This window comes from Cricetulus griseus, chromosome 3, assembly GCF_003668045.3.
Source record: "Cricetulus griseus strain 17A/GY chromosome 3, alternate assembly CriGri-PICRH-1.0, whole genome shotgun sequence".
NCBI classification, from domain to species: domain Eukaryota; kingdom Metazoa; phylum Chordata; class Mammalia; order Rodentia; family Cricetidae; genus Cricetulus; species Cricetulus griseus.
Genome location: NC_048596.1, coordinates 70,628,168 through 70,653,239, shown reverse-complemented (window position 1 = coordinate 70,653,239; position 25,072 = coordinate 70,628,168). Strand labels below are relative to the sequence as shown.

At 44.0% G+C, this 25,072-nt stretch overlaps 1 protein-coding gene across 8 annotated transcripts in view; it reads right to left on the bottom strand.

Moving 5' to 3' along the window:
- Window positions 1-1,487: 1,487 nt before the first annotated feature.
- Fgfr2 (fibroblast growth factor receptor 2) overlaps window positions 1,488-25,072 on the bottom strand; it is a 101,991-nt gene continuing 78,406 nt past the window's right edge. For 3 of the 8 annotated variants that reach the window (XM_035442164.1, XM_035442166.1, XM_035442165.1), the window contains 8 exons: window positions 23,162-23,283; window positions 20,930-21,040; window positions 18,941-19,131; window positions 11,785-11,907; window positions 10,635-10,705; window positions 8,788-8,925; window positions 6,838-6,943; window positions 1,488-3,210 (listed from right to left, as the gene is read on the bottom strand). In XM_035442164.1, the coding sequence (XP_035298055.1) occupies window positions 3,046-3,210; window positions 6,838-6,943; window positions 8,788-8,925; window positions 10,635-10,705; window positions 11,785-11,907; window positions 18,941-19,131; window positions 20,930-21,040; window positions 23,162-23,283 (1,027 nt within the window). In that variant the 3' untranslated portion in view covers window positions 1,488-3,045. Of the gene's footprint in view, window positions 3,303-6,837; window positions 6,944-8,787; window positions 8,926-10,634; window positions 10,706-11,784; window positions 11,908-18,940; window positions 19,132-20,929; window positions 21,041-23,161; window positions 23,284-25,072 lie in introns of all 8 variants that reach the window. The other 5 variants (XM_035442169.1, XM_035442170.1, XM_035442171.1 and 2 more) reach the window with 3 other exon arrangements.

The following is a 25,072-nucleotide window of genomic DNA, read 5'->3' as shown; positions in this document are numbered from 1 at the left end:
GGCTGAGCAGTGGATGAGGCACCCCTTTGTGCCCAAGGAATGCACAGAACTCTCCCAAAGGGTTGCCTTTGTAGCCCGACTGTCTATCTTTCCCCTCCTATTATAGGCCACAGTTAGCTGGACTTGGAGGCAGAATTCTGAATGTGCCCCTCTGACCTGGAAACAGGGCCCATGGCACACCCACAACACCTAGCATCTTTTGGTTCTTCACAGATGAACTGATTTCCCGGCTCATTGACAAGCATCTTCTTCCCAAAGCTTTCTTTCGGTCTGGAGTGGGGTAGGGGCAGGGTGTGTGTGTGTGTGTGTGTGTGTGTGTGTGTGTGTGTTGGGGGAGGCAGGGAGGTGGCCCAGAACTCCAGAATTCTCATCAAGTTCTGTGTATATTTCTTTAGGGTGGGTTTTAAAAAAAATTATATTTCCTATCTTTTTCAGGGATTTTCTCTTTTCTTTCCCTCCATAACAAATGTCTCTCTCAAAAAACAATTCTAAAACTAAAGTCGCCAATAACTGCTTTAGGATTCCTGCTGACCCAGCTCCCTAAAACAGACAAGTATGGCAGTTCTTTCACTTTAATCTGCATGGTCGAAGTCACAGTGTCTTATGAGATGTGTAAGGCTGATGTACACAGAGGAATGAACATTATATCCTGAGCCTGGGTTTGAACACACCAGTAAGGGCAGCAGGTCCATTCTGTCCCAGGCCAAGATCATCCAAAGGATGGGATGGCCAGCCAGCAGCATAACCACCCTGCACTCAGGTGACTGTTTTCACATTCTTACTTTCTCAATGCTCTGCTAGAGATGAAACCCAGTGCCTAAAGCTTGTAAAGCAAGCACCCTGCCCCTGAGCTACAGCCCCACCACCCATATGCTTTATTTTTTTTCTCACATTCTTTTGGTGGGGTCTACTAATAAGAAACCAAAGCACAGACCAAGACCAGATGCCACCCTCCTGGTGTCTAGTGAAACCCTGGCTTCACCCATGACCCAAGCACAACAGGGACAGCAGGGCAGCACTGTTTGGTGACCCTCAACCCCACATAACTGCAATTCCCACGAAGAAGCTGCTCCTAAGCAACTATAATGGAGCCTTCTAGGTCCCAGATCCCCATGCACAGACAAGCAAAACACTCTCTTCAGTTTCAGTGGCAGGAAGTAAACTGTCTCTCCATGCTCCATAAGGAGGGCAGCATAGAAGGCTGCAGGTCTCAGGACCCAGACAATCTAAGAATCTTGTCATTGATACTTCCTCATCCTTAAGTCTCCTTTACAACCTCTCCCATGTCACTTTTCTGGGAAGTATAAAGGACCCAGGAAGGAACAATGTTTCTCTCTGATGAGTGTCAGTAAGTAACCCAGCCAGGTTGAACCAACCTTCTGATTTCCAACTGATCAACCAGTCTGTCCCAGGCACTGCTGTTCCCAGGCAACCCTGGTAAGTCACCACAATGTGGCCTTCCCGATTTGCCTTTTGTACATCCACGCCACCAAACCCTCTGTCAATACCTCTGAGCACAGGAAACCATTGGGTAAGACACAGGTATTAAAAAAATAAGCTGCGTGACATTTATTTTGTTTTGTTAACATTAATATCTGTAGAAACATTTTTATTGTCAGTATAAAAATTAACAGGTTTTATTAAATACTTTCTCCAATTTCAAAACACATAAAATCAGTGTAATCTGCATTCAGGTCGCATGACTGTAGCAAAGTGAGTGGGTGTGTCCAAAGCAAAACACACTACTTGAATATGGAGATCAACAAGAACCGTTATCTTGTCAGATGTAGCTATGAGGCCAGATCTTTGGGTGAGGTCTTGTCAGACGAAGGCAGAAGCCAGAAGCAAACCCTTAAGAAGACAGAAGGAGCTCCCAAACTCTCATTGGAGTAACACTGGGCTTTTGATATTCTGAGAGAACAGAGTCCCCAAAGGGTGTTCTGATGATGAAGGTCCTGAAGCTGTTATTAAAACTCACGGAGGAGATGTGAGGCCAATGTGATGGATGTGTAACTCAGGCAGAAGGCCAGCTGCCAGACAGAACCCACCCTGCTAGCATTCCAATGGAAGTCTGTCCCCAGACATGGATTAAGGCATCTTGGGATGAGGGCGCTGGTACCATTTGTCTTGGAAGCGTGGTTAAACGTTACACTGGGGTGACAGAGCTTAACAGGTTTCTTGTAAGTGGGCATTGAGGTGTCTAAACATAGTCATCGGACAGCAGCATTGAAACACAGACAAATCAAACACATCATTTCCCCCCAAATTAGTCATCTATCGTAAATATTTCTCTTCTCAAAGGATCCAATAACCAGTTAAGTCCAAGCATAGATTAACTAGTCCTCTGTGCTGCCTGCATAGAAATGCCACTTAAATTACAAAAAAAATACTATAAATGATTAATCGTTTCGTATATTACCAATTGGTTAATAAATTAATGTGACACCATTTTCCCTGAAAGCAAAAGTATTTTTCCCACCTCTGCTGGGTGAAAATTAAGAAATTCTAAGAACAGCATTTAGCAAATATCTATTTAAAAAAAAGAGAGACCAATTTTCTAGGTGCATCAGGACATCCATTTAAAATCAATACAAAAAATAATTCCTTGTAAATATATAATATATATTTATACATAATTTGAATATATTTACATACATCCAGCACCTATATACTGCATTTGTGCTCTGTAAGTGTGTGCTGACATATATTTTCTCCAATTATTACAAAATTAACAAGGAAGGCAGAACACATGTCTGCCTTGAGTCCAACTGGGGCACGATCCAGTACACACAGTGGGTCAGAGAGGGTGGTGTGATGGCTTTCGGCTGTCCACTTATCAGGAAACATTCTCCCTGTCCTGGGAAGGTGACATGATTCCAACTGTATAAATCTTTACACATGTGCCAAATATGCTTCCCATTATTTACTCCTCTGATCCATATATACAACTGGAGGTGTGCCACACGCTCTGGAGGCACAGCCTCTTTGCTCAGTGTAAGTAGGTTCCTGGTGCTGTCCCATGTGGGGACAGGAAGACATGTTCGCTCATGTTTTAACACTGCCATTTATGTGTGGATACTGAGGCAGGCAGGGTTCATAAGGCATGGGGTCTGGAGAGAACACAGAATCGTCCCCTGAAGAACAAGAGCTCCTTGTGTCGGGGTAACTAGGAGAATACTGTTCGAGAGGCTGAGTGAGGTCCAAGTATTCCTGCAAGAAGGGAAGAGAGACGTTTTATTTCATCTTGGATCAGGATAACAAGGTGAATACGGTTCGAGAGGCTGAGTGAGGTCCAAGTATTCCTGCAAGAAGGGAAGAGAAGAATCTCATTTCAAACAGAAGCCTCTGAGACATCTCCATCAGACTTGAGAAAGGACAGGGAACCCCCCCTCCCCCGGGAGGATTACAGAGGCCCAGCTCACCCCAGCCCACTGCACAAAGACTTCCCGTAGACCTCAACTCCATTCACTCCAGGCTGCCCCAAACTCTTCTCTTAACAACATGCCATCAATAAACCATCAGCAAGTGGTACATGATAAAAACACAGTGGACTGCTGGTGATGGGCAGTCAGTCAGCCCTGCCCACAGGACCAAGGTGACCTACAATAACCCTCATGATAGCTCCTGGTTGGAGTTTAAGGCCCAGTGAAGTAGAAGCACAACAGGACTCCTTTAAATAGCCAAGCCATGAATATGTATTTTCCGAATCATGTTCTACAGTTGTCGTTTCTAGGACCATTTTAAGGGAAAGGCGTCTCCATTCGTTGCATAATTTAACAGATGTAATTCATTACTCTCAGAAGCTCTCAGAGTTAACAACGTAAACAGGTTGGGGGAAGGCTTGGATACCCTCATGAATGTTAAATACATAATGGGCTGCTAAAGGAAAGTCTAGGAACAGGAGGTTTCAGTCTTGAAATCACTGAGTTTGTAGTTTTCTCTGCTACCCAAGCATCCCTGGATGATGCCTCTGGATCCCTCAGAACTACTCTTCCTCCAGCTCTGGGCAGGGTGAGAGCCTTTGTATGTTTCTGACTGCCCCATGAACTAAGACTGCTTTTCCACGTTTGTCCATGGGTAGTAGGAAAATTAAATAAGCATCATATCTTATGGCAACCAATGACATGAAATGATATAAAGTCACATGAAATCATATAAATCTCCCAATTTCAGAGTCCATAAAGTTGTAGTGGAAGGCAGGCACTCATTTATTTACATAGAGTTGGGGCTGCTTTTCATGCTAGGATGGCAGAGTTTCGATGGAGACCATATGGCCTCAAAGCTGAAAATGTTTACTCTCTGGCCCTTACAGGGAGTACTGGCCAACCCTGGTCGGAAAATAGGAAAAGATTTCTCTGCGTCTGTTTCTCAATGTGTCTCTCTCTGACTTTCAGTGTGTCTCTGTTGCTGTCTGTGTGTATGTGTGTGTGTGTGTGTCCCTTCCTTCCTTCCTCTCTCTGTTTTGAGACAGAGTCTCAAGTATTCCAAGCTGGCCACCAGCCTGCTATGTGGCTGAAGATGCCCTTGACCATCTAATCCTCCTGTATCTACCTCCCCAAGTGCTGGGATCACAAGTGTGCACAATCATACTATGTTTATGTAGTATTGGGGGATGAAGCCCAGGGCTCTGTGCACATTAAGCAAACACGCGTATCAACCGAGTTGTGTCCCCAGCCCTGAAAAGATTTCTAAACAGGGGCCTTTCTTTTCTCACTGCCTAACAGCACTGGCACAATAGGGTGGCTTTGCTTACATACCCAGAAGCCAGCAACTCCTCTGTGACATGTGGTTCTGCTGAGAGGGGGCAAAAAGCGCAAACTACAGCATAAACAGCCCCAGTGTTATCAGCAGAGAGTCCATGGAATGTTGGCGACCATACGGTTTAAAAGACAAAAACCACTATAATTCATCACCAGGGTTGGCAAGAGAAAGAGTTGCCAACCAAGAAGGGGGTTGTGTCGGCTCCAACAACATCAGCATTAACCACACAACCAGAAACAAACACACCCACCACATCAAAAGAGGACTTTTTGCTTACAATGATAAAAATGAAATTTTGTCCTAAATGGAACCATTTTTCTTGAGCATGTGGTAATGATTTTAAGAAGGAAAGAAACTTCGATTTTTTATATCCGTTAGACAATATGGCATTCTACTCTCTTATTTTAGGGTACGCATATAAAGTTCAGTAGAAATGGGTCCCCCTTTAAACATAAATATATCAATACGTAACACTGAGTCTGGGCCCGGGATCATTAAATGAAAACCTTAGTGCCCTTCCCAGTTTCTAAATGAAGCTGTAACTTTCAAATCTGATTGGAGGGTAGAAAAAAGAGTATCACTAGATTCCAAGCCTAAGGTTAAAGGAACTGGGGCTAGAAACAACAATTTTGGCAGGAGAAGAAAGTTGGCTTTTTCCCCCTCCCCCTCCTTGAACTACTCCTTTCCTTTTAACTTCTGAAGGTCAGCTGTGTTCATTTACATGCAAGTTCCTCCTTCGTCCAGCACAAGCCACAACTAACAGCGCAGGATAAAGTTGCCACATTAAGGCTTTATATCTCTATATTCAACTCTTTTTTTTAAATCATTCTATTTTTAAAATTTAAATTTGAAACACAATCATTACAATTATTCTATTTTTTGAATCAGAAACTAACTGTATTCTTTTCCTTTTAAGATTTTTGGGAGACTTTAAAACTTTTTTTTTAATTGTTGTGAAAACAACTACATCACCTTCCTTTTTTTTCATGAGGGAATATTGCTTGGCACATTCAGGGAATATCTCAAAATTCATTTATAATTTCTGGCAGGGGGTTTCCCTGGACTGTGTGGGTTGATCAGTTTTTCTGCTCATAGAATATTCTTTCTAAAACACTAAAGGTCATTCAGTTTAGAATCATGGCTATATTTAGACAAAGAGTAACAGAAAATGGTATCATTGGTTGGCATAAATTGTAAATATAAAAACTGAAAACTTCTGTGTGTATTCGCATGTGTGTGGGTGGGCATGCATGTGGAGGCCTTGTTTTATGAGTTAGGATCTCTCCTTGGAACTTGAAGTTTGCCCATGAGGTTAGATTAACTGGCCATCTGCCTCCCCAGTGCTGGAATTACAAGAAAACACCATCACACCAGGCTTTCGGTGTGAGTGCCACGATTGTGTGTGGATCACACTGACAACTAGCTAAACACCCCCCCCCATAACTCCATCCCTGGAATAAATATTTTAACTACAGGTACCAACTGTCAACTTAAAAATACTGTAAGTCACTCATAGCAGAATAATGTAATGTAGCTCATACATGATATGTGTGACACGCATGTCACCCAAAGAGATCCAAGCCACAAGCTTTTCTAGACAGGCTCACACTGGGCAGTAGTACCACATGGAAACAATAGAATCTCATTGCCTTTCATCAAGTTGGTCAGCCCCTGAGCACAGGGCACGGAATCCGGGGCTCATGCTATATGCTAGTGCCTTCCCAGGCACACCAACATACTACCACAAAACATTTCCACCTCTTCCTCTACACACACACACACACACACACACACACACACACACACACACACACTTGGCCGCAACAACAACAGTCGCCATGAGGGCAACTCAGGAGGGCATGAGCCTCCAGCCTCATGAGTCAGAATTCTCAAAATTCAGTTCTGAGAAACAGAAAAAAAAAAAAGGAAAGGAACATACAGTTTAACTCAGCCTGACCCCTGCACAAAAACAATAAAAGCCACCACCAACTCCAACAGGGGAGTTTGCATTTAACAAACAGGCATCTCCTGAGGTAAGCAGGGTTTCCAGACTTCTGGAAGGAAGCTTTTATTTACCTCATTGGTTGTGAGAGTTAGAATCCGATCCAAGTCTTCCACCAACTGCTTGAATGTGGGTCTCTGTGAGGGCACAGCATGCCAACAGTCCCTCATCATCATATACCTAGGAAAAAGGGTTTCTCTGGTGAATTGATGTCATTAAGCAACTTGATATACAGATGTGGATGGTTTTAACAGGTGGCATGGAGACTTAGCCTAAATAATGAAATATAACTACCTACACAAGCACTAACATTAGAGAAACTTTTCTGCAACCCAGAATGCTTTAAGAGGTTGACTCTTTATCTAAATATGGACTTTTATGTGTTTTGCTACTACTTCTGTGATAGTGTAACCTATCTTGATGTTGTGGCACTTTCCAGCCATCTCCAGAGAATGGAAGGAGACGCATTTGCTGTCTCTTTTCTCCCCTCCAAACACTCCTGCCTGAACTACACTTCGGGTTCTTTTTTTGTTTTTAAGTCTACTGAGAAAAGTTCCATATATATATATATATTATAATATATATATATATATATATATATATATTGAGAAACCACAACTTGAAGGTTTATGCAAACTAATCCGCCACCATGGAGCTTTGAGCTAACTTCCTGATTAACTCTTGGATAGTCCAAGCTTCCCGCCTTATCATGATTATGAGTTTCGAGAGACCCTCTATGTTAGAAAAAGCAACAGGAAGACAAGGCACACAATAAATTCCTTTATATAATACGGTATAAAAAGTGGCCATTCATCAGCCCTCCACTGTACACCAGAAAGTGCTGGTTGGGATTACTGCTCTGAAATCCCCATAAAGGAGCACATAATAGACAGCAGTCTCTGGGACAATCGCGTTCTTAGTTTGCCCCAGAGGAGGGGCAGAACCTCACTGCACAAGGCACGCGTCATTAACACAACACAATTTCACTTACAGTGGAAAGAAAGCATTCCTAGAAACCAGCTCACACTTTCATAAGCAGAAATGGTATACCCTAACGATGGCACCAGGATAAACTTTGTGTTCTCTGCTTTAAAATATGGGTATCCAAACACACTAGTCCACTCAGTCTGAGTGGGTGTGGTTAATGTAATAGCAATTTTCTTTTCTTCTCTATTTGTGTGTGCATGTGCGCACACACACTTGGAGGTCAGAGGACAACCTGGGTATTGTTCCTCAGAAACCATCCACTTTATTCTTTGAGACAGGGTCTCTCACTGAGCCCTGAGGGTTGATGTCTGAGGGTAGGCTGGCTGGCTAGCAAGTCCCTAGGATCTTCCTGTCTCCCGCCACCTCTGCAGTCTACAGGATTACAAGTGCACACACCACTGTGCCCAGATTTTTATGTGGGTGTTGGGAATGAACTCTGGTCCTCATTCTTGCACTTTACCAAATGACTAACTTCAGGTCCCCATCACTTTTTAAAAAAGTTAACTTATTTTCATTTTATTTTATCTAGAAAGGGTCTGATTCTGCAGCCAAGGCTGGCCTCAACCTTGTGCAAAACCCCCTTCTCCAGCCTCTGGAGTGCTCCAGCCTCTAGCCATCATGCCTAGTTGTCATGGCAATTATCAATGATTTGGAAAGGTGCTTTGGAAAAACTGCATTTCCTACTTGGCATTATTGGTGCTGTGAACAACCTTGTACATTCAATAGGGGCAGCCCCGTGACATTCTTGCTTGGTATCTGACCTACGACTGTTCATGTCACTGTGTGGCACAGCACACTCCTTCCCAGGGATATCCAGATTAAATGCCCACGCCATACACTTTGGCAGGGTTGTTCTTTCTTTTGGACAAGCCATAGTTGTCTATCTCAGTGCTGGGATTGAGCCCAGGCAGCCTCCGGGACACTTCTTAGAGCATGTTTAGAAAATGGGGCCCTGAGAAACCCAAGACATGTCTGGAGAAACAGGACAGATGTGGTGAGCCTACTACTTTGTCAGCAGGGGCGGCCGCAGCCCTTACAGCTCATTGGTGCAGTTGGCAGGCTTGTCCATCCTGTGTCCCTCCTTGAGCAGCTTAAAAAGTTCTTCCACGGGAATCCCGGGGTAGGGTGAGCCCCCTAAAGTGAAGATCTCCCACATTAACACCCCAAAGGACCAGCTGCAAAGAAAAAACACAGCATTAGTAATGTGCTCGGATCGCAGAAACCTAAACATGTCAGTTAAAAAAAATAAACACCCACTCGCTTCTAACATCCATAGATAAATGAGCCCTCCCGCAATCCATCCTACATGCCCTTTCCTGACCCCCCAGGAGCCTCCCTAAATGAGGACAGCATGAGTATGGTCTGATGGAATTTTCCATTAATTGACAAAGAGCTGCACCAATGTCTCTTAAAGCTCTTTGTCTTTTATGTGGTGCTAACGAATGTGGGAGGTCTAGACTCCTCGACTTCAGGCTTCTTCTGTCTAAATCACCCACCTCCCTTTGTGGCTGACACAAGAACCTGGATCTATAGATGACAGCATAAAGCCAGAAAGCTGACTCTGTCAGAGGAAGCCTGCCCTAGATGGCTGGTGCAACCCCAGCAGGGCAAAGAGTCTGTGACTTAGTGTGATGTGAAGGGCTGGGCTTAGCATGGATGAATTTCATGACCCAGAATAAGAGGCTCATCCAACAGAAAGTGAGAAGACCTCACGGGGTGCTGTTTATTCTCATATAACCACATTTGGATCTACCCAACCTACTCTGGTGGACTCAAGGCTGGGAGACAAGCAAGCAGAGCATCGCAGGTTATTTGTGTCCTGCAGTTCCTGAAACTCATGCATCCTGACTCTAGGAGGTCAATTTCAACACCAAGACTGCTCCTGGTTTTCTACCAAGCATAAGCTGGGGCCACAATATAGGGGGGGGGGGAGCCAAAAAACAGTTCAGAGCCTCAGTGCATTCATCTACCAATAAAAACTGTGACTCCTTCCTTTTGGGAAGGCTGACAGAACCAAGCATGCTGGTGTAGAATCAATACCCACATCAGAAACTAAGAGTAAAAAATGAAAGAAAGAAAACCTTCCAAATTAAAAACAAAAGAATACAAAGCCTTTGTCCTTTGGAGTAATTACAGAGCCATAGAAACTTAAAGGGGGGGCATCTATTACCCAGTTTCTCCCAATAACATCTTTCAGCTAAATTCCCCTATCTACATTATCAGTTGGAACCTGGCTCCAACAGTAGTTTAAGTGAGTCATCAGAGAAATACTATGTAATTTCTACTGTATTTCTAGAATGTTATCAGAGACTAAGACAAGACTTAAAAATTTATAATAAGCACAGTGAGCAGATGTGGTGATGATCCAAACTGACCATGCCTCATTTAGCACTAAGGACAAGTCTGGGTCAGGGAAGAATCATAGTCCTCTAACCAGGAAGAGCTTTAGGGTCTTCTCTCTTTTCTCATTTTTATAAAGATAGGTTCACACACCCACACTACATGTCCCTGGCTTGCCTTGAACTTGCTACACATAGTCTAGGCTAGTCTTGAACTTCTGATCCTTCCCAATGCTAGGATGAACACATGCACTTCCTGGCCCAGCTAAGAGTGGAGAGCATGCCACCCACTTGACAAATGAGACAGAGTGTGGTGAGTGAGCATCTGCCATCCGTGATGGGGCACAGTGCTTCCACTGTGGCAGCAGGAGGAGGGTGTCCCCACCTCCCAAAGGCAGGCAGATCAGTAACTAAGCACTGGGTACCAATCTACCATCAACTCATGCCATCTGAGATCCCTGATTCCTATGCCTGCTACAAACATGTGGAAGCTAAGTATTTCTGCAACTCAATCCATATAGGAGCCAAGGACAGAGGTTACTTACACATCACTCTGATGAGTGTAAACTCTATCAAAAAGAGCTTCGGGAGCCATCCACTTGACTGGAAGTCGCCCCTATAAGAAAATATAGAAACCCCTAGGTTTTACAAGAGTAGCGCAGAAGGCCCAACATGGCCGTGTCCTATTTAAGAAAACTGTCTCATTTTTGTAGCCCAGACAAGCCCACAACTTACAATTAACCCATGAGAGGCTCAAACTCTTGGCAGTCCTCCTGCCTCACCTGGCTTCCTAATACTGTCAAAATTTAAAATAAAGGACTTAATAACTACATCAGTTGGTCAGGTCCTGTAGGGCCTTCCTGAGCTTAGGAGACAAGTCTGTGGACTTGCTGGAATGTAGAGAAGTTACTGTGGTGACACTCACAGGATATATATATATATATATATATATATATATATATATATATATCCAAACAAACCAACAAACCAACAAATAACAAACAAAAATCCAAGGTCCCAGATCAAGTCAGGACTTGTTGGCTGGTTCTAAGAACCAGGTCTGAATCTGAAAAGTAGATTTAGGTTCCCATCTCTTCCTCATTTCCCTAGTGTAGTCTGTCTTGAATCTGGGCTCCAAACCTGAGCACCCATCTAGCACCCAGTGGCAGGTATCCCATGCTCCCTCACACACCACTACCAGGTATTCATCTTCACTTCTCTGAGTGAAGAGATGGCTCTCTAATGAGTTTCATCAGTTTACCACTAAGGGCAGAAATAAGCCCCAAGCTCCATACAAAATGGCTGAGATGCAGAGTGCCCAAGTACCCTTTCTTTGTATTCTCATTATCATCTGTCTCCCTAGCACACGGGTATACCCTGGTCAGCCTCTGAGCAAAACTGAACCCAGCAAACTTCCAAGCTCTAGTCCTTGCTTTAAGAGCTGAGCCATCTCGCCATCCCAATTATGAAGGTCCTTAAGAGGGCCACACAAAGATTTGGAGGCTATTGATTGTTATTCTGTATAAAAGAGTGCTTAAGCCTACCTCAGATGTACCCTGAATTGGCTGATCGAGAGTTAAGCAAAAACAACAGAATGTAGTGTGGAGAGAAGCCCCCACAGTTCTCCCACTGATAAACTTGTGTCATTCTGTAAACTTCCCTACCCCGCTCCCCAGTGTGACATCACATACTCACGTTTGTGGTTTTTTTGTAATAGTCTATGTTGTTGATATCTCTGGCCAGGCCAAAGTCTGCTATCTTCATTACATTGTTTTCTGTTACCAACACATTTCTGGCTGCCAAATCTCGATGGATACACTGCAATCGAGGAAGAAGGGAGAGAAATAATACCAATGTGTTTTTAAGAATCAAAAGAAAAACAGACTCTTAAAATAAAAATGCAAGACAGAAAACACACCTCAAGTTAAAAAAAAAAAAAAAAAAAAAAAAAAAACAAAAAACAAAAAACTGGGCGCAGAAAACTGCAAGAGCCATACTGGGCTCTAAAGTCAACAGGCTGACTAGCATTCTCAAGAGCCCCAAACAAGACATGACAATCACTCATTCTAATTTAAATAAACAAACAAAGGCCCTAGTCATGTTAGAAAGTAAAGGTTGATTACACAAATGCATCCTCTTTTATTTGCAAGTGCCCCACACCACCAGTGTGTCTCTTGCAACTTCACACAAACTCAACATTAGATAGCATTCGAAAATCTTTGAGTTCAACACTTGCTTTCTCCAGTCCGCTAAAGCCCAACTTTCAGATGACTGGGTTAAACTCTGTCTTCTTCATCTCATTGTCACTTCTCTGACAATGTGACTTCATGTCCTACAAACATTGGTCTCAGCAACGTCTATTTCTGTCTTCTTTTCCACTCTTGTCTCTAGGCTGTATGAGGACCCTCCTCACTGTTAGACCCAACTGGCCTCTTCTAATGCACCCTTTTTCCCCTCTCTGCAGCTGGACACTGTAGATGTGTTTCTAGAAACAGTGCCTTTACTGCAGCCTCCCCCATCTTCTTTCTCTTGCTTCAATCTCTCACAGACTCTTGAACTGCCTCTCTTCTTCCCCTGTCCCTCAAAGCAAAGAAACTGCTACACGTCGTTTGTGTGTTTCTTCTATCTGTGTGGCATCAATTCTTAGATACATAAAGCAGTTGCAACCCCATCTCCATCCTGGCCTCTGCTGAGACTGGAGGACTCATTGTCAAGTCATTCCGGGACATTTCCACAGACAGTAATGCCCTCTTGACATCTCAAAGTCAATGTTTCTATTCCCTTGACTCCTGTCCTGTAGGTTCACATTCTACACTCAAGTCCTGATCATTCCAGCTCCAAGATATCCTCAATGTCTGTCCTCCACTGCTCACCTCTTAGGCAAGGCTGTGGTCACTGACCTTCCTCGGTGGACTGCTACACTTACTGTTCAAAGGCTTTCTGGTTTCCCCTTTTATACCGAATACGCACACACTATGTGCTTCAGACACAGCCTAGCATGTCCTTTCCTGGCTCGCTGTCCATCCATTCACATTCTCAGTGCAGTCCGTTACAATGCCCAGCCTGTGCAGGGACTAAACTGTGTCTGCACATACATCAGGACCTGGCACTTTTATGCTTGTTATGATACATCTGATGGGAGGTTGCACTGCCCCAACACGAACCACAGTCTCAGGAAGGTCTGGTCATTATGATTTACAAAGGCCAGACCTTCCAAAGCTATTGTGTTTCAGCTGTACTTTAACAGTCTATGGTTTCATTAAGATACATGGTAAATAGGACCCCTGATCACTCACTTCTATTTTTAGAAGAGGTGTGGTACAAAGAATTAAGCATTACCCTCAAATGTCTTTATACAGGTCACAAATCAAGGTTAACGATCACATGAAGCAGACAGACTTGGTGTACTGGATGGGCGAACTGAGAATGACCTATTGTTAGCTCTCTATGAAATGACCACATAAAAATGGAACAAGCCTAACTTCTCTGAAACATGAATAAGGAATTATTTTAACTCTGCCCTCACCCACGCCCAAGCATCCCCTGTGTTCACTTGCATGTGTGGGTGGGCCAAGATCAGAGATGAGGAAGCAGGCAAGCCACCCAAGTCCGCATGTCCCCGGCCAGAGTAGGAGTGGGAAATGTGAGAGCTCCCGGGGCTGCCTGCAACTCTGCCTGGGCTGGAGTGCGTTGCCAGTTTGGAGGCCTCTTCAAATTCAACTTCCAAGGCTCTGGCCAAGTTCTCCTGGTGCTGTGTGCTCCTGCTGACATGTGTTCTCTGTGTTTGGCAAGCTGAGTGGTCAGAAGAATCTGGCTTCCCCTGCAGGGGGCTTCGACCACACATTGAGGCTCAACTGGGACAGAGAGGCTGCCATAGGCTACTACTACCATCTTGCTCACTCTAGATCCCAGAGTGCTGGGAAACACCAAGGAATAAATAGAAGACTAGGAACCAGTGCTCAAGAAAATAGCTAAAGCCAAGCCAATCCCACCACACACAGAGGTCTGGGTTGTTCTCCAGCCTAGAGTACCTACTGTCTACAGAATGAAGGCCCTAGGGAAGTTTCCAAACAGGATCTTAAGGAAGGAAATCCAATAAGCCTGTGATGAAGACAGAGTGCTGGGTCACATGTCATCTTATCTAATTTCCATGGTGACCTATGAGATGGGTGTCATAGGTGGGGATGTGGAACTTGCTTTTGAATAAAATTAGTATCCCTGAACTAGAAATAGCAAGGATTTTTATAAATACTTTAAAATAAAAATACTCCCATTGCTATCTAGTTTACTGGATTTGCCACAAAGTCTCTTTCCTTGTCTGACTCCACCTCCTCTTCACACAAATATGACACTGCTGGAGGTCAGGCTCAGTGCCTCATCTGAAGAGACTCAGAGCTGGGCATACGGTCTGTTCTGGAAACTGTTCTCTGGGTTGCTGTCAGAGTTCTGGGACACCAGCAGTTCTTTGTCTCTTTCTACAAACTGTCTCTAAAACCCACCGCTACCCCACTTCCTCATTGTTCACGTCTAGAATTTGCTCTTCCTTTCTAGAAGCGGTGCCTCCTAAGGGAAGCATTCTTAAGATCTTCATCCAGCACCCCATGCATACCTCTTCAGAGCCTTCACTGTGGATGGGCAGGAGCTAGAGGTGTTAGGACAATACAACAAACCAGAAAAATGCATACAAGCATTTAACCCAGGCTCTTCTGCAAAGTGATGGGGACAGACACTTGGGGTGACTAAAGCACAGCCTGGGGCAGAGACTCTATTGATCTGCCTGGATCTATAGAGAGTCAGGAAAACCCTGAGGTCAGTGTAGCTGGCAGAGGCCCAGGGGACCCAGGTCTGGAACCATCCTTTCCCCTTTAGCTCCTGGACATACAGGTCTCATCCCAGAAGAGAAGACAGTGGTACAAAGCATCCTACCAAGCCCTAGGTATCCCTGGCACCCTCCTCCATAAAGGGATCCTAGACTACCTGTGATGGATGGTCTTAAGTACTCACGATGTGCTTGATGGCAGATGCTTGCTAAACTGCGTCTAGCAATTAGTGATGAGAGTAACTACAATGGTCACCATATTATTTGTAAGGACAATTCTATTCCCCATTGCTTCTGCAACTCCCAAATACAGTCATTCCTCCTTTGCAAAGCTCATGTGACAGCCTTTGCTCCACTGTACCTAGCGACTGCAAACTGAGAAATCTCAGGTCCACAACACTGGGGGAGTGAAGAACTGGCACCAGTTCTGTGACCACATGGACCAGCATGCTCTTCTTCTGACTCTGAGCAAGGATACACAGCTGGCCTCAGCTTCAGTCCAGAAACCCTTTTTGTGGCACCCAAGAGTGACATCCTGGCCTCTCAGCCTCTCTCATCTCTGCTTCCCCCCAGTTTCCCTACCTAATTGAAGTCACAACCTTTGACCTCCTAATGATGTATGTACAGGCCTCAGGGCTGAGCTCCAGTCTATGGCTTGCTGGCTGACACTTTCCCTTAACCAGCTCTCCAACATGAGCTCTGCATTTGCTACTGAAATCACTTCCTGCCCTGCATCCTGACTCCCAGGTCTTCCTTACTTTGGGAAGCTACACCACCATTTAGTTTCTCAAGTTGGATATCAGAAGCTGTCTTGATAACATTTACCTAATAATCCTATTACATGACAGTAGAATGTGCCCAAATTCCAACTACCAACTTCTTTCAGTGTCGTAGGACCTGATTAAATTTGGCCCAAAGAGGAACTCAGTGTTTCCACTGCGCCACTCAAGGGCAAACTGTAAAGCACACACCTGGACCCTAATATTCACCCTTGACACCTTTGCATAGCCGCAAGGGCCAAGTCCAGGGTCCCTGCCTGGCACTGTATGGCCCTGGATGAGTAAGGGATTTATTGTTTCAAGTTGGTTATCTACTTATTTTTATTTCACATTTACTGGCATTTTTTTCCTACTGCTACTCATAACTCTTGCTTCAAGAAATCAAGGATGACACCTGTTCTGTCCACCCCATTGGACATCCCAACCCAGAAAACAGTCATCTGGGGAATATGGAGGACTGAAGAAAATGAAGAGACAGTTCTCCTACTACTTTTATATCCCCTGTAAGTCCTGTTGCATACAAACACTTCCCTCATCTCCCACCAAGGAGGACTCCCTGCAGCAACCAAGCCTAGAGAAGTTAACAGGCTGCCTATGGCTGACTGCCTGGCCCAGACCTCCGTGTGAAATAGTTCAGACATTTCAAGATGAAATAGTGCCATGATTGTCCATATCTGCCAGATTGGTTTATTAAGCTCATTCACTCACTCTATGTGTAGCCTATACGCACCAAAAACAAACACACATATACCTGTACACCATGTACGTGTACACATATATACACATAAAAATGCACACATGTACAAATACACAGGCACACACACTCGTGTGCAAACATACAACCTGCTTGTTTTTATTGTTGATTGCTTTAGAAGTAAGATGCAAGCAACATAGTCACTTCACATTTTGGTTCCTCAACATTTCCTAATCCAAAAATCCAAAACATTTGCAGTGTTGACAGGATGCCGTGAGTGGAAAATTTTGGACTATAAATTTGTTTTATGTACAAAGTCATTAAAAACTATGTAAAGGTACCTTCTGGCTATGTGAATATAGTTCATAGAAAACAGTTGATTTTAACAGACTTGGGTTTCATTTAGATCATGCCTCATTATGTATAGATAAACATTACAAAACCTCACCCTAAAACATTAACTCTGGTGTTTTTAAGAATTTGGGTAAAGCCAGATGGTGGTGATGCACTCTTTCAATCCCAGCACTTGGGAGGCAGAGGCAGGTGGATCTCTGGGAGCTGGAAGCCAGCCTGGTCTACAGAGTGAGTTCCAGGACAGCCTCCAAAGCCACAGAGAAACTCTGTCTTGAAAAAACAAAACAAAAATAAATAAATAAATAAATAAATAAAAGGGTAAGATGGGTAAGAGATATCCCAACTATGCATCCCCCATCTTAACACAATGCAATGGTTACCCAAGTCCAAATTCAGCTCGGATGAACACAGTAATGTTATTTAAGATATGGCCCATGTTCAAGTATCAGCCACTTAACAGTAAAATCTGACCTTCACGTCCCACACCAGAGAGCCAGTCTAGGATTGTCACAGCTCTTGTTACTAGTTGTTTTGTCTCTTTAGCTTCTTTAACCAAATCTATCTATCTGTCTCTGCCTCTGTGTGTGTCTCTCTCTGTCTCTCTATTTCATGCCATCCAGGCTAGCTTCAAACCTGATACTTCGCTGAAGATAACCCTGAATTTCCATTCTCTCACCTCCACCTCCGGAGCGCCGGGACCACGGGTGTGTAGCACCATGCATGGTTTATGCAATGCTGGAGATGGAACCCAGGACTTCACACATGCCAGGCAATAGCATGACATCTACTGACATCCCAGCTCTCCCGGCATTTTTAAAACTGGCATGACACAGATATTCTGAGATGTTATCTTGTCAAATGTCCCATATTTTAGATCTGTCTGTTTCTTGATGCCAAAGATTTTCTCAGGGGCAACCCCCCTTCCTCACCATGTGCGAATATACATGTACCAAATCAGAACTCAAAACTGCTCAAATTTGGCTTCTTTTTTAGGAGGGTTTCTCTGTGTAGCTTTAGAGCCTACCCTGACACTCGCTCTGGAGACCAGGCTGGCCTCGAACTCACAGAGATCCACCTGCCTCTGCCTCCCGAGTGCTGGGATTAAAGGCGTGCGCCACCAACACCCGGCCCAAATTTGGCTTCTTAAAACCTCTATGTTAGGAGGTTTCATGGTTGCAAACAAAACAAACAAAAAAAAGAGAAAAGAAAAAGAAAACTTATAAGCTCCATAAGCTGCAAACTCTGAAGGAAACTGAATAGAAGATAATAATAAAAGAAGGCAAAGCAAAACTGAGAGCACGCGATAACTCTAAGCCATGTTCCCAGGTGATGGAGAGAAGGGCTCAGGAACATGTATCCCTAGAGGGCCTGCCACCTGCACCATCCAACACAGGTGACCTCATTCACTCTTGACACTAGCAAGCCCCCTGGGGGAATCCAGATTTATGATGCTTCAAGTAGCCCAGGCTCCAAGTAACAGAGGAGCTCCCCCCACACACACACACACAAGGGATGCTTTTTGTCTTTGGCAACCTGAGGAGTTAAGGACAATGGGACTGCAGCAAGCTCCATTCCGGATAGGAGCCAAGCCCACAGGGCACCCTTGTGCCCTGCCTCTACGTGCAGGGATTGAGGAAGGGTGCCCTGGCTCCTCGGAAATACCCATGAAAACTCTGAGCACCTGCCTAACAACTTTCAGAATAACTGGAATGCTTAGAGTTCCATTGTAAGTGGCTTGTTTGGAATGCCAACCATTCACCTCAGGGGACCTGGCCAACTTCTGACCACAGACTCAACTGAAGGAGACAAAATAAACAGAAATCCCAGACTCTCGATGTCAAAACCACTCCTGTGCTCAACTTCCATTCTCAGATCATTTAACTCCACATCAAGATGATCACTCTAAATCTAACACCCAAGTCCATGCCCCACGCTCACTCCAAATGAAGCCCGATCAGCCCAGGAGCATCGCACCTGCCCTGCCTCAGAACACAGTCCATGCTCCTACAGTTGTTATGAGTTTGTGAGGCTGCTCTGGCCTTTCAAGAAGAGTCCATTAGACTGAAATATGAATAACACTATTTTCCAGGTTGTACAAGACATGCAAGGACTTGACCAAGCAAATGAACACAACTGAGCTGCCCAGCTTCTTCAAAGACACTTAACTGGCTTTGCATCCAACCAAGCAGAATGGGAAGGACTCACTTTTTGGGAAGCCAAGTATTCCATGCCTCTAGCCAGCTGGTAGGTGCAGGACACTAAGTCCTTGAAGGTCATCTGCTCCTCGGGAACTCGATTAATGTCGTAGGAGTACTCCATGCCAGGTGGTCTCCGAGCTCGGAGGTATTCCCGGAGGTTGCCTTTCGAGGCATATTCAACTATGACGTAGAGTGGCCCTGAGACAGAGAGAAGCTCTCTAAGGCAGTGAAGGCAGGAACTACCCTTGTATGACACAGCAAAGCTTTTAGTCATTTACAACCCAACTGTAGTTTTGTAGTGCTTGAGGATTGAACCCAGGATCTTGAACACACTAGGCAAGCGCTAGATAAGTAGTCTATTACTCAGCAACATCCCTAACATTTCTTTTAAAGTTTTATCATGCAGAAAGGCATAGATAAAAATAGACCTCCATTTCTAACCTTTCCAAAATGATGATGATCAACATAACTTCCAAAGGTTTAAAGAAATAAAAGACATAGCTGTAGTAACTTTCCTGTCAGAGCCTTTCTTTCCCCTATGTCAGTGGTTCCCAACCTTCCTAATGTTGCAACCTTTCATGCAGTTCTTCATGCGGTGGTGACCCCCAACCATTAAATTGTTTCCCTAACAACTTCATAACTGTACACTTTTGTTACTATTATAACTTGTAATGTAAATATCTGCTATGCAGGGTATCTGATGTGTGATGCTTGTGTGTGCATACACATATATTGTAAGGATAAGTAAATGTTAAGTTTGTAGGATGAAATAAAAGATGAGAATTTAGAGGGCTTCAAATAGCCAGAGCATGGTATAGACTCCAGGGCTGGAAAGAATGGTCTCCAGGCCACATCCTGTCCAGTACCAGACTGAGCCATCATATTTTATTGTCACACAGCTATGCCCATTCATATCTGTTTCATAACGGCTGATTTTCCAATGTAATGGTAGTGACGTGTTTCTGTAACAGAGACCACGGGTCCATAAAAGTCTAAAATATCTACAGTTGCTCTTTGGAGAAGAAGGTTCCAATCCCTGCACACCTAAAGGAGACGCCACATAAGCATGAGTCTACTAATTACTGTCAAGTTGATTTCTAAAGCGCCAGTAGGCACTCGTGGGAGCACCCAGGGAATCATTTCCCCTAGGGGAGACTGCTCTTTCCTTCCACGCTCTGTCTGTGAAGCTATTCTTGAGAGCTCAGCCATCTGCTGCCTATAGCAAGACAGAATTCCTCAGCCCCCATTTTAAGGGAAGAATTTCCCAACCAAAGCATGTTAGTTTTTTTTCAAGAAATCTCTCTTTGCCCCTCACACAACAAAAGCATCAGAAGAAAGCCCTTTCCAAAACAGCCCCCATGCCCAAATTTTCATGCCCCCCCCCAACCAGGGGCAGCCACAGACTCACTGTGCACCTGTGGCTGGTAATAATCTTCCTTAGGGTAGAATAAAAGTAACCTTTAAAAACATGTGTGTATGTATGCATGCATATATTTGTTTGTATTTGTATATGTGTGCTTATGTGTGGCAGCCAGAAGATAGTCTTGTTTTTTAGCCAGAGTCTCTCACTGACTGGAACTCACTAAGAAGGCTAAGGCAGGGGGCAGAGCAGGACGAGGAGGGCGGTCAGTGAGTCCTGGGATCCACCTTTCTCCATCTCCCCAGTGCTAGGATCACAAAAGCTCACCTCTAAATATAGACTTGATGGGTCCTCATGCTTGTAAGGCCAGCCCTCTATTGACTGAACTGTCTCTCCAGCCTCTACTTTTGTGTAATTTTGAGGCAGTCTTAATATACACCTGGGGCTGTCAAACTTGTGATCCTCCTGTTTCAGCCTCTTGGGTGCCGGGATAGGTGTGTACTGCCTGTCTGAAGGGGACATATGCCCTTGAGATGCCCTATGAGCAGAAACCCGACAACAAATCTAGTTGTTTCTAGATGACGCCTGCTGGCCAGCGGTGCAGTATATGGACAGAAAACACACCCTTCTACTCACCATCCTGGGTGCAGGCCCCCAGCAGGTTGATGATGTTCTTATGTCTACCAATCATCTTCATCATCTCCATCTCAGATACCAGATCAGAAAGGTCTTTCTCCGTGGCATCATCTAGGAACATGAAGTAGGTGAATCAATAAATTGGTTTCTGCCATTGCCCAGGCTGTCACCCTATTAGCCATCAAACTCTGTTAGAACACCACGGAGTTGAACTTTAGGACCAGAAACATTTCCCCATCTAATCAGCAAAGAGATAAAAGCTGAAGCAGGGAGTCTCACTCAGCATCAAAGAGGTCACATGGTCAAGAGTTGGGACCAAACCTAAGCCCCCAACACTAAGGCCAAGTCTTTTGCAGCAAAGTTCTTGATCGTGAACTAACCCCATCCTCTGAAGTATCTAAGGAACCTTCTAGAATACACCAGACTTCCTGATGCTCCCAGCAACTCCAAGAATGATGGGGAGGAAACCATAGGAGGAACATTGGGAATTACTATAAAATTTGTTTTTACAGAGCAAAAATTCCAAACACAACCTTTAGCTTATTCAAAGTTAGGCCCAGGAAGTAGCCCATAAGTGCATCTGTAAATGTGTATACATACAGAAAGTCTGAGTGAGCCAAAAGTTTTCTCAATAGCTCCAATTACCACCCTAAAAGAGAAGTACAAGTCACGTCTCACATGCATGGCACATGCATGGCAGAGACCCAACACACATGGTCTCACAGGGAATGCTCAAATAAGAAGCAAGACCATTTCCGGTGTGCCCTCCTTTAAGTTAACTCTTCGGCTATTATTTTGTTGTGTGTAGTGCCATGCGCATGCCACTCAGGCATTCCGCCACTGAGCTAACACAAGTTCAGTTCATAAAATCTGAGCTGAAAGAAAAGAATAAGGACTGACTCTGTCTTTAAAAATGAAATAAATAGGTCTACCCTGACCTATATGGAGAAGAGGGAAGGGATGTGGGAATAGAGCAGCCTATAGACACACGCTCAGCATGCTGCCTTCTCTAGACCTTAGCCATACTCTGGTTGTCACAAAGGATGCTGAGAAGGCTTTGGGGCCAATGTCCTCTGACCATGATGAAAAGGATGGTAGACAATCTTGCTTAAAGAGAGGGGCCAACCCTATACCCTCCTTTTTGCAACAGCTCCAGGGATCTCAAAACCAGGAGTTGGCATAGAAAACTGTATGACGCCTGGTCCTCCCTATCCCACAGTTCCCAGCAGGTATCAAGGCTGCCTCTGCCCTGGTACCTAGATACTTGCTATCTCCTCCCTGGTATCAACCTCCAAAGCAAGGACCATCTCAGAGTTCCCTGGGAATCTCAGGTCAATAGCTAAAAAGACAAAATGAATGGTATTCCTGCCCTTTCTTGTCTGCATGTTCTCAGCAGGGAGGGGTGTGGTAAGCATCCTACTAAAGAAAGAAATGGCCTAACTCCTGAGAATGTGCAAACATCCTAGACTTCCAAGACAGGCCTCTCTGCCCACAAGGGAGGGAAACACTGGGCACGAAACCTTTCTGAAATTCCCACAACAGGATTTACGTGACCTTTCCCTTTAACTCTTTGTATAAAAGAATATTGTGTAAGGATAAGTTAACAGTTAAAAATAATTTAAGCTCCTTGGGCATCAAACTGGTCTGGAAAGGCTGCGTACAAGCATTCAGGCTCCCACCAAAAAAAAAAAAAAAAAAAAAAAAAAGGGTGGGGGGCGTTTTTTTATCGTGGAGTAACTGTTTACATGTCCCTGAGATTCTATATTAGTGCCAATCCTGTCTGTTCCTTTTTTGGCTTCTAAGTGACTCTTCAGCTCCACATTTTGACAGAATGTGGCTTTCTGTTTCCTGGCCCTCCTTGTTCCCACTCCAATACTCAACCTCTCCTTGTTTGTATGTTAAAGTTTGGGTCTCAAATTTACCTTTTCAATTCCCACCTAAACCCCTAAACTTTATGAGCCCACAAATACACAGGAGAGGAGAATCAACCAGGACCAATCGGTCACAGAAAAACTGGACCCAGCAAGCTACCACTTGTGCATCAACTGGCTTTTCTTTTCAGTACATACAGCTCAAGGTAAATCCTCTGTCTCAGATGCTCATTTATCCTGAAAGCCCCTCAACCTCCAGGTCAAGTATGTGCTCTCTGACCCCACATTATTGCAGAGCTCACGTGCCACAAAAGGAACACTCTTGATAAGGCCCACCCGGCCCTCCCATCCACCCACTCACCTTTCAACATCTTCACTGCCACGGTGACCGCCTCCTTGGGTTTGTCTTTATCGATTCCCACTGCTTCAGCCATGACTACTTGCCCGAAGCAACCTTCCCCCAGGGGTTTGCCCAGCGTCAGCCTAAATGTGTAAATAGGGGATTAGCACAGAGCGCCTGGCTGAGGGGCACAGGGAGGGAAATTCCAGAACTAAATATAAAAAAATCTTCCAGAGGCATGCATATGGAACCAATGAGACTTTGATGCACACACGGGGTATTTTCTTAGTGACGTTTTTTTGCAGAACGTCAATTACTGTTGGAGCAGCTATTAAATTTCACATTCGTGCTCTCGATTTATTTTCTTTTTCTTTATGGAAGGTGTCCTTGCTAGTGAGGTGGTCAGCTTCCCTGCGTGCCAACTCTGAGGAGCTTTTGGTCTTGAGCCAATTAAATATTTGTAATTTAAAATGTCGCAGAGGAAAAAAAAATGTGAAAGACTGCTCTTATTTTCTGTCCCTGTAAAGTGGCAGCTTTCAAATCACTCTTATGCGATAGCAGTAGATTTTATGGTTACACTGCTTGCCAAGTGACAGGGTAGGAATCACCAACGCATTTCAAAGAATCCATAGTTTCTCACTGAAAGCAACTTTTAGAAAACAGGCAGGATATTTTTTTTTGACAGAAGTTTAAAAATTCTTATTACCACCCCAAATAAACATGAAAATAGAAAGAAAATCACACAAAATTACATTTTTAAGCATAAAAGTTCTGGGCATGTCAGATGAAACAGCCTGACATTGTTTTAGGTGTTCCATGGGGAGGTCTTTGGAATATTTCTGAGTGTTTTTTTTTTAAGATTTATTTTTAATTATGTGTATGCGTGTTTCTGGGGAGGTGGTATGTACATGTGAATGCAGGCACCCATGGAGCCTAGATATATCAGATCCCCCAGATCTGGAGTTACAGGGGGTTGTGAGCCATCCATCATGGGTGCTGGGAACCAGACTCTGGTCCTTTACAAGAGCAGTACAGGCTCTTAACCATGAAGCTATCTCTCCAGCTTGAGTGTGCTTTTTTTTTTTTTTTTTTTTTTTTTTACATAAGCACAAGTATTCAGCTGTCCTCAATATACGGCATTTACAGTAAGTATACAACCTTTTCAAAAGCTCAAAAGAGAAAGAAAACAGAGGGCAGCACATGCTATGCTGAAGGTATTGCCTTTCAGTCCAGAAATAAAATTAAATTGAACATCTTGGCAGAAAATAAACATTTGCGTTGGAAAATGGTTAATTTATGTCCTATTGCCCCGCTACCACATGTATAACAAACCTCTCTTTGTGTAACTTCTGCCTCCAATCTAATAAACCGCTTCTAAATAGCCTTCATTCATTGGAAATCTGCTCCTCCTACATTTGTGCTAAATACTGCTTGGAAATGCATAGTGCTCAGATTTTCCACACTTAGGTACCCCTGAGTGAGAGCCGCTGGGCAACATAGACTTGCACTGTTGACTGGTGTCACAGGTGGCCAAAAATACAGACTCAACCTGAAAACTGCAAGTTTTTAACATACAAGCACAACTCCCCAATTCAGTCTTGTGTATGTAGGAATGTGCACATGAATCCAGCCATTTATATAATCATGCACAGCTAGGGAACTGGCGGGGGTCAAGAGAAACATCTCTTCCTCTATCAAAATTCTACAGGTAAAGAAACCATTCTTTGTGTTTTCTCTGGTACCTCACCAGTTAAAAATGCCCAATAAACATTCCCTGAATGAATGAAGGAATGAAATGCTCTTTTCACTGCAGTATACAAATAAGCTAGAAATGATTTCTATTGACACAAACTGAAGGCTTCATAGGCAGTTACTCAGCCCTAGATTACAATATATGTGATGATCTCTAAATTGGGAACCAAAGTGCCTGGA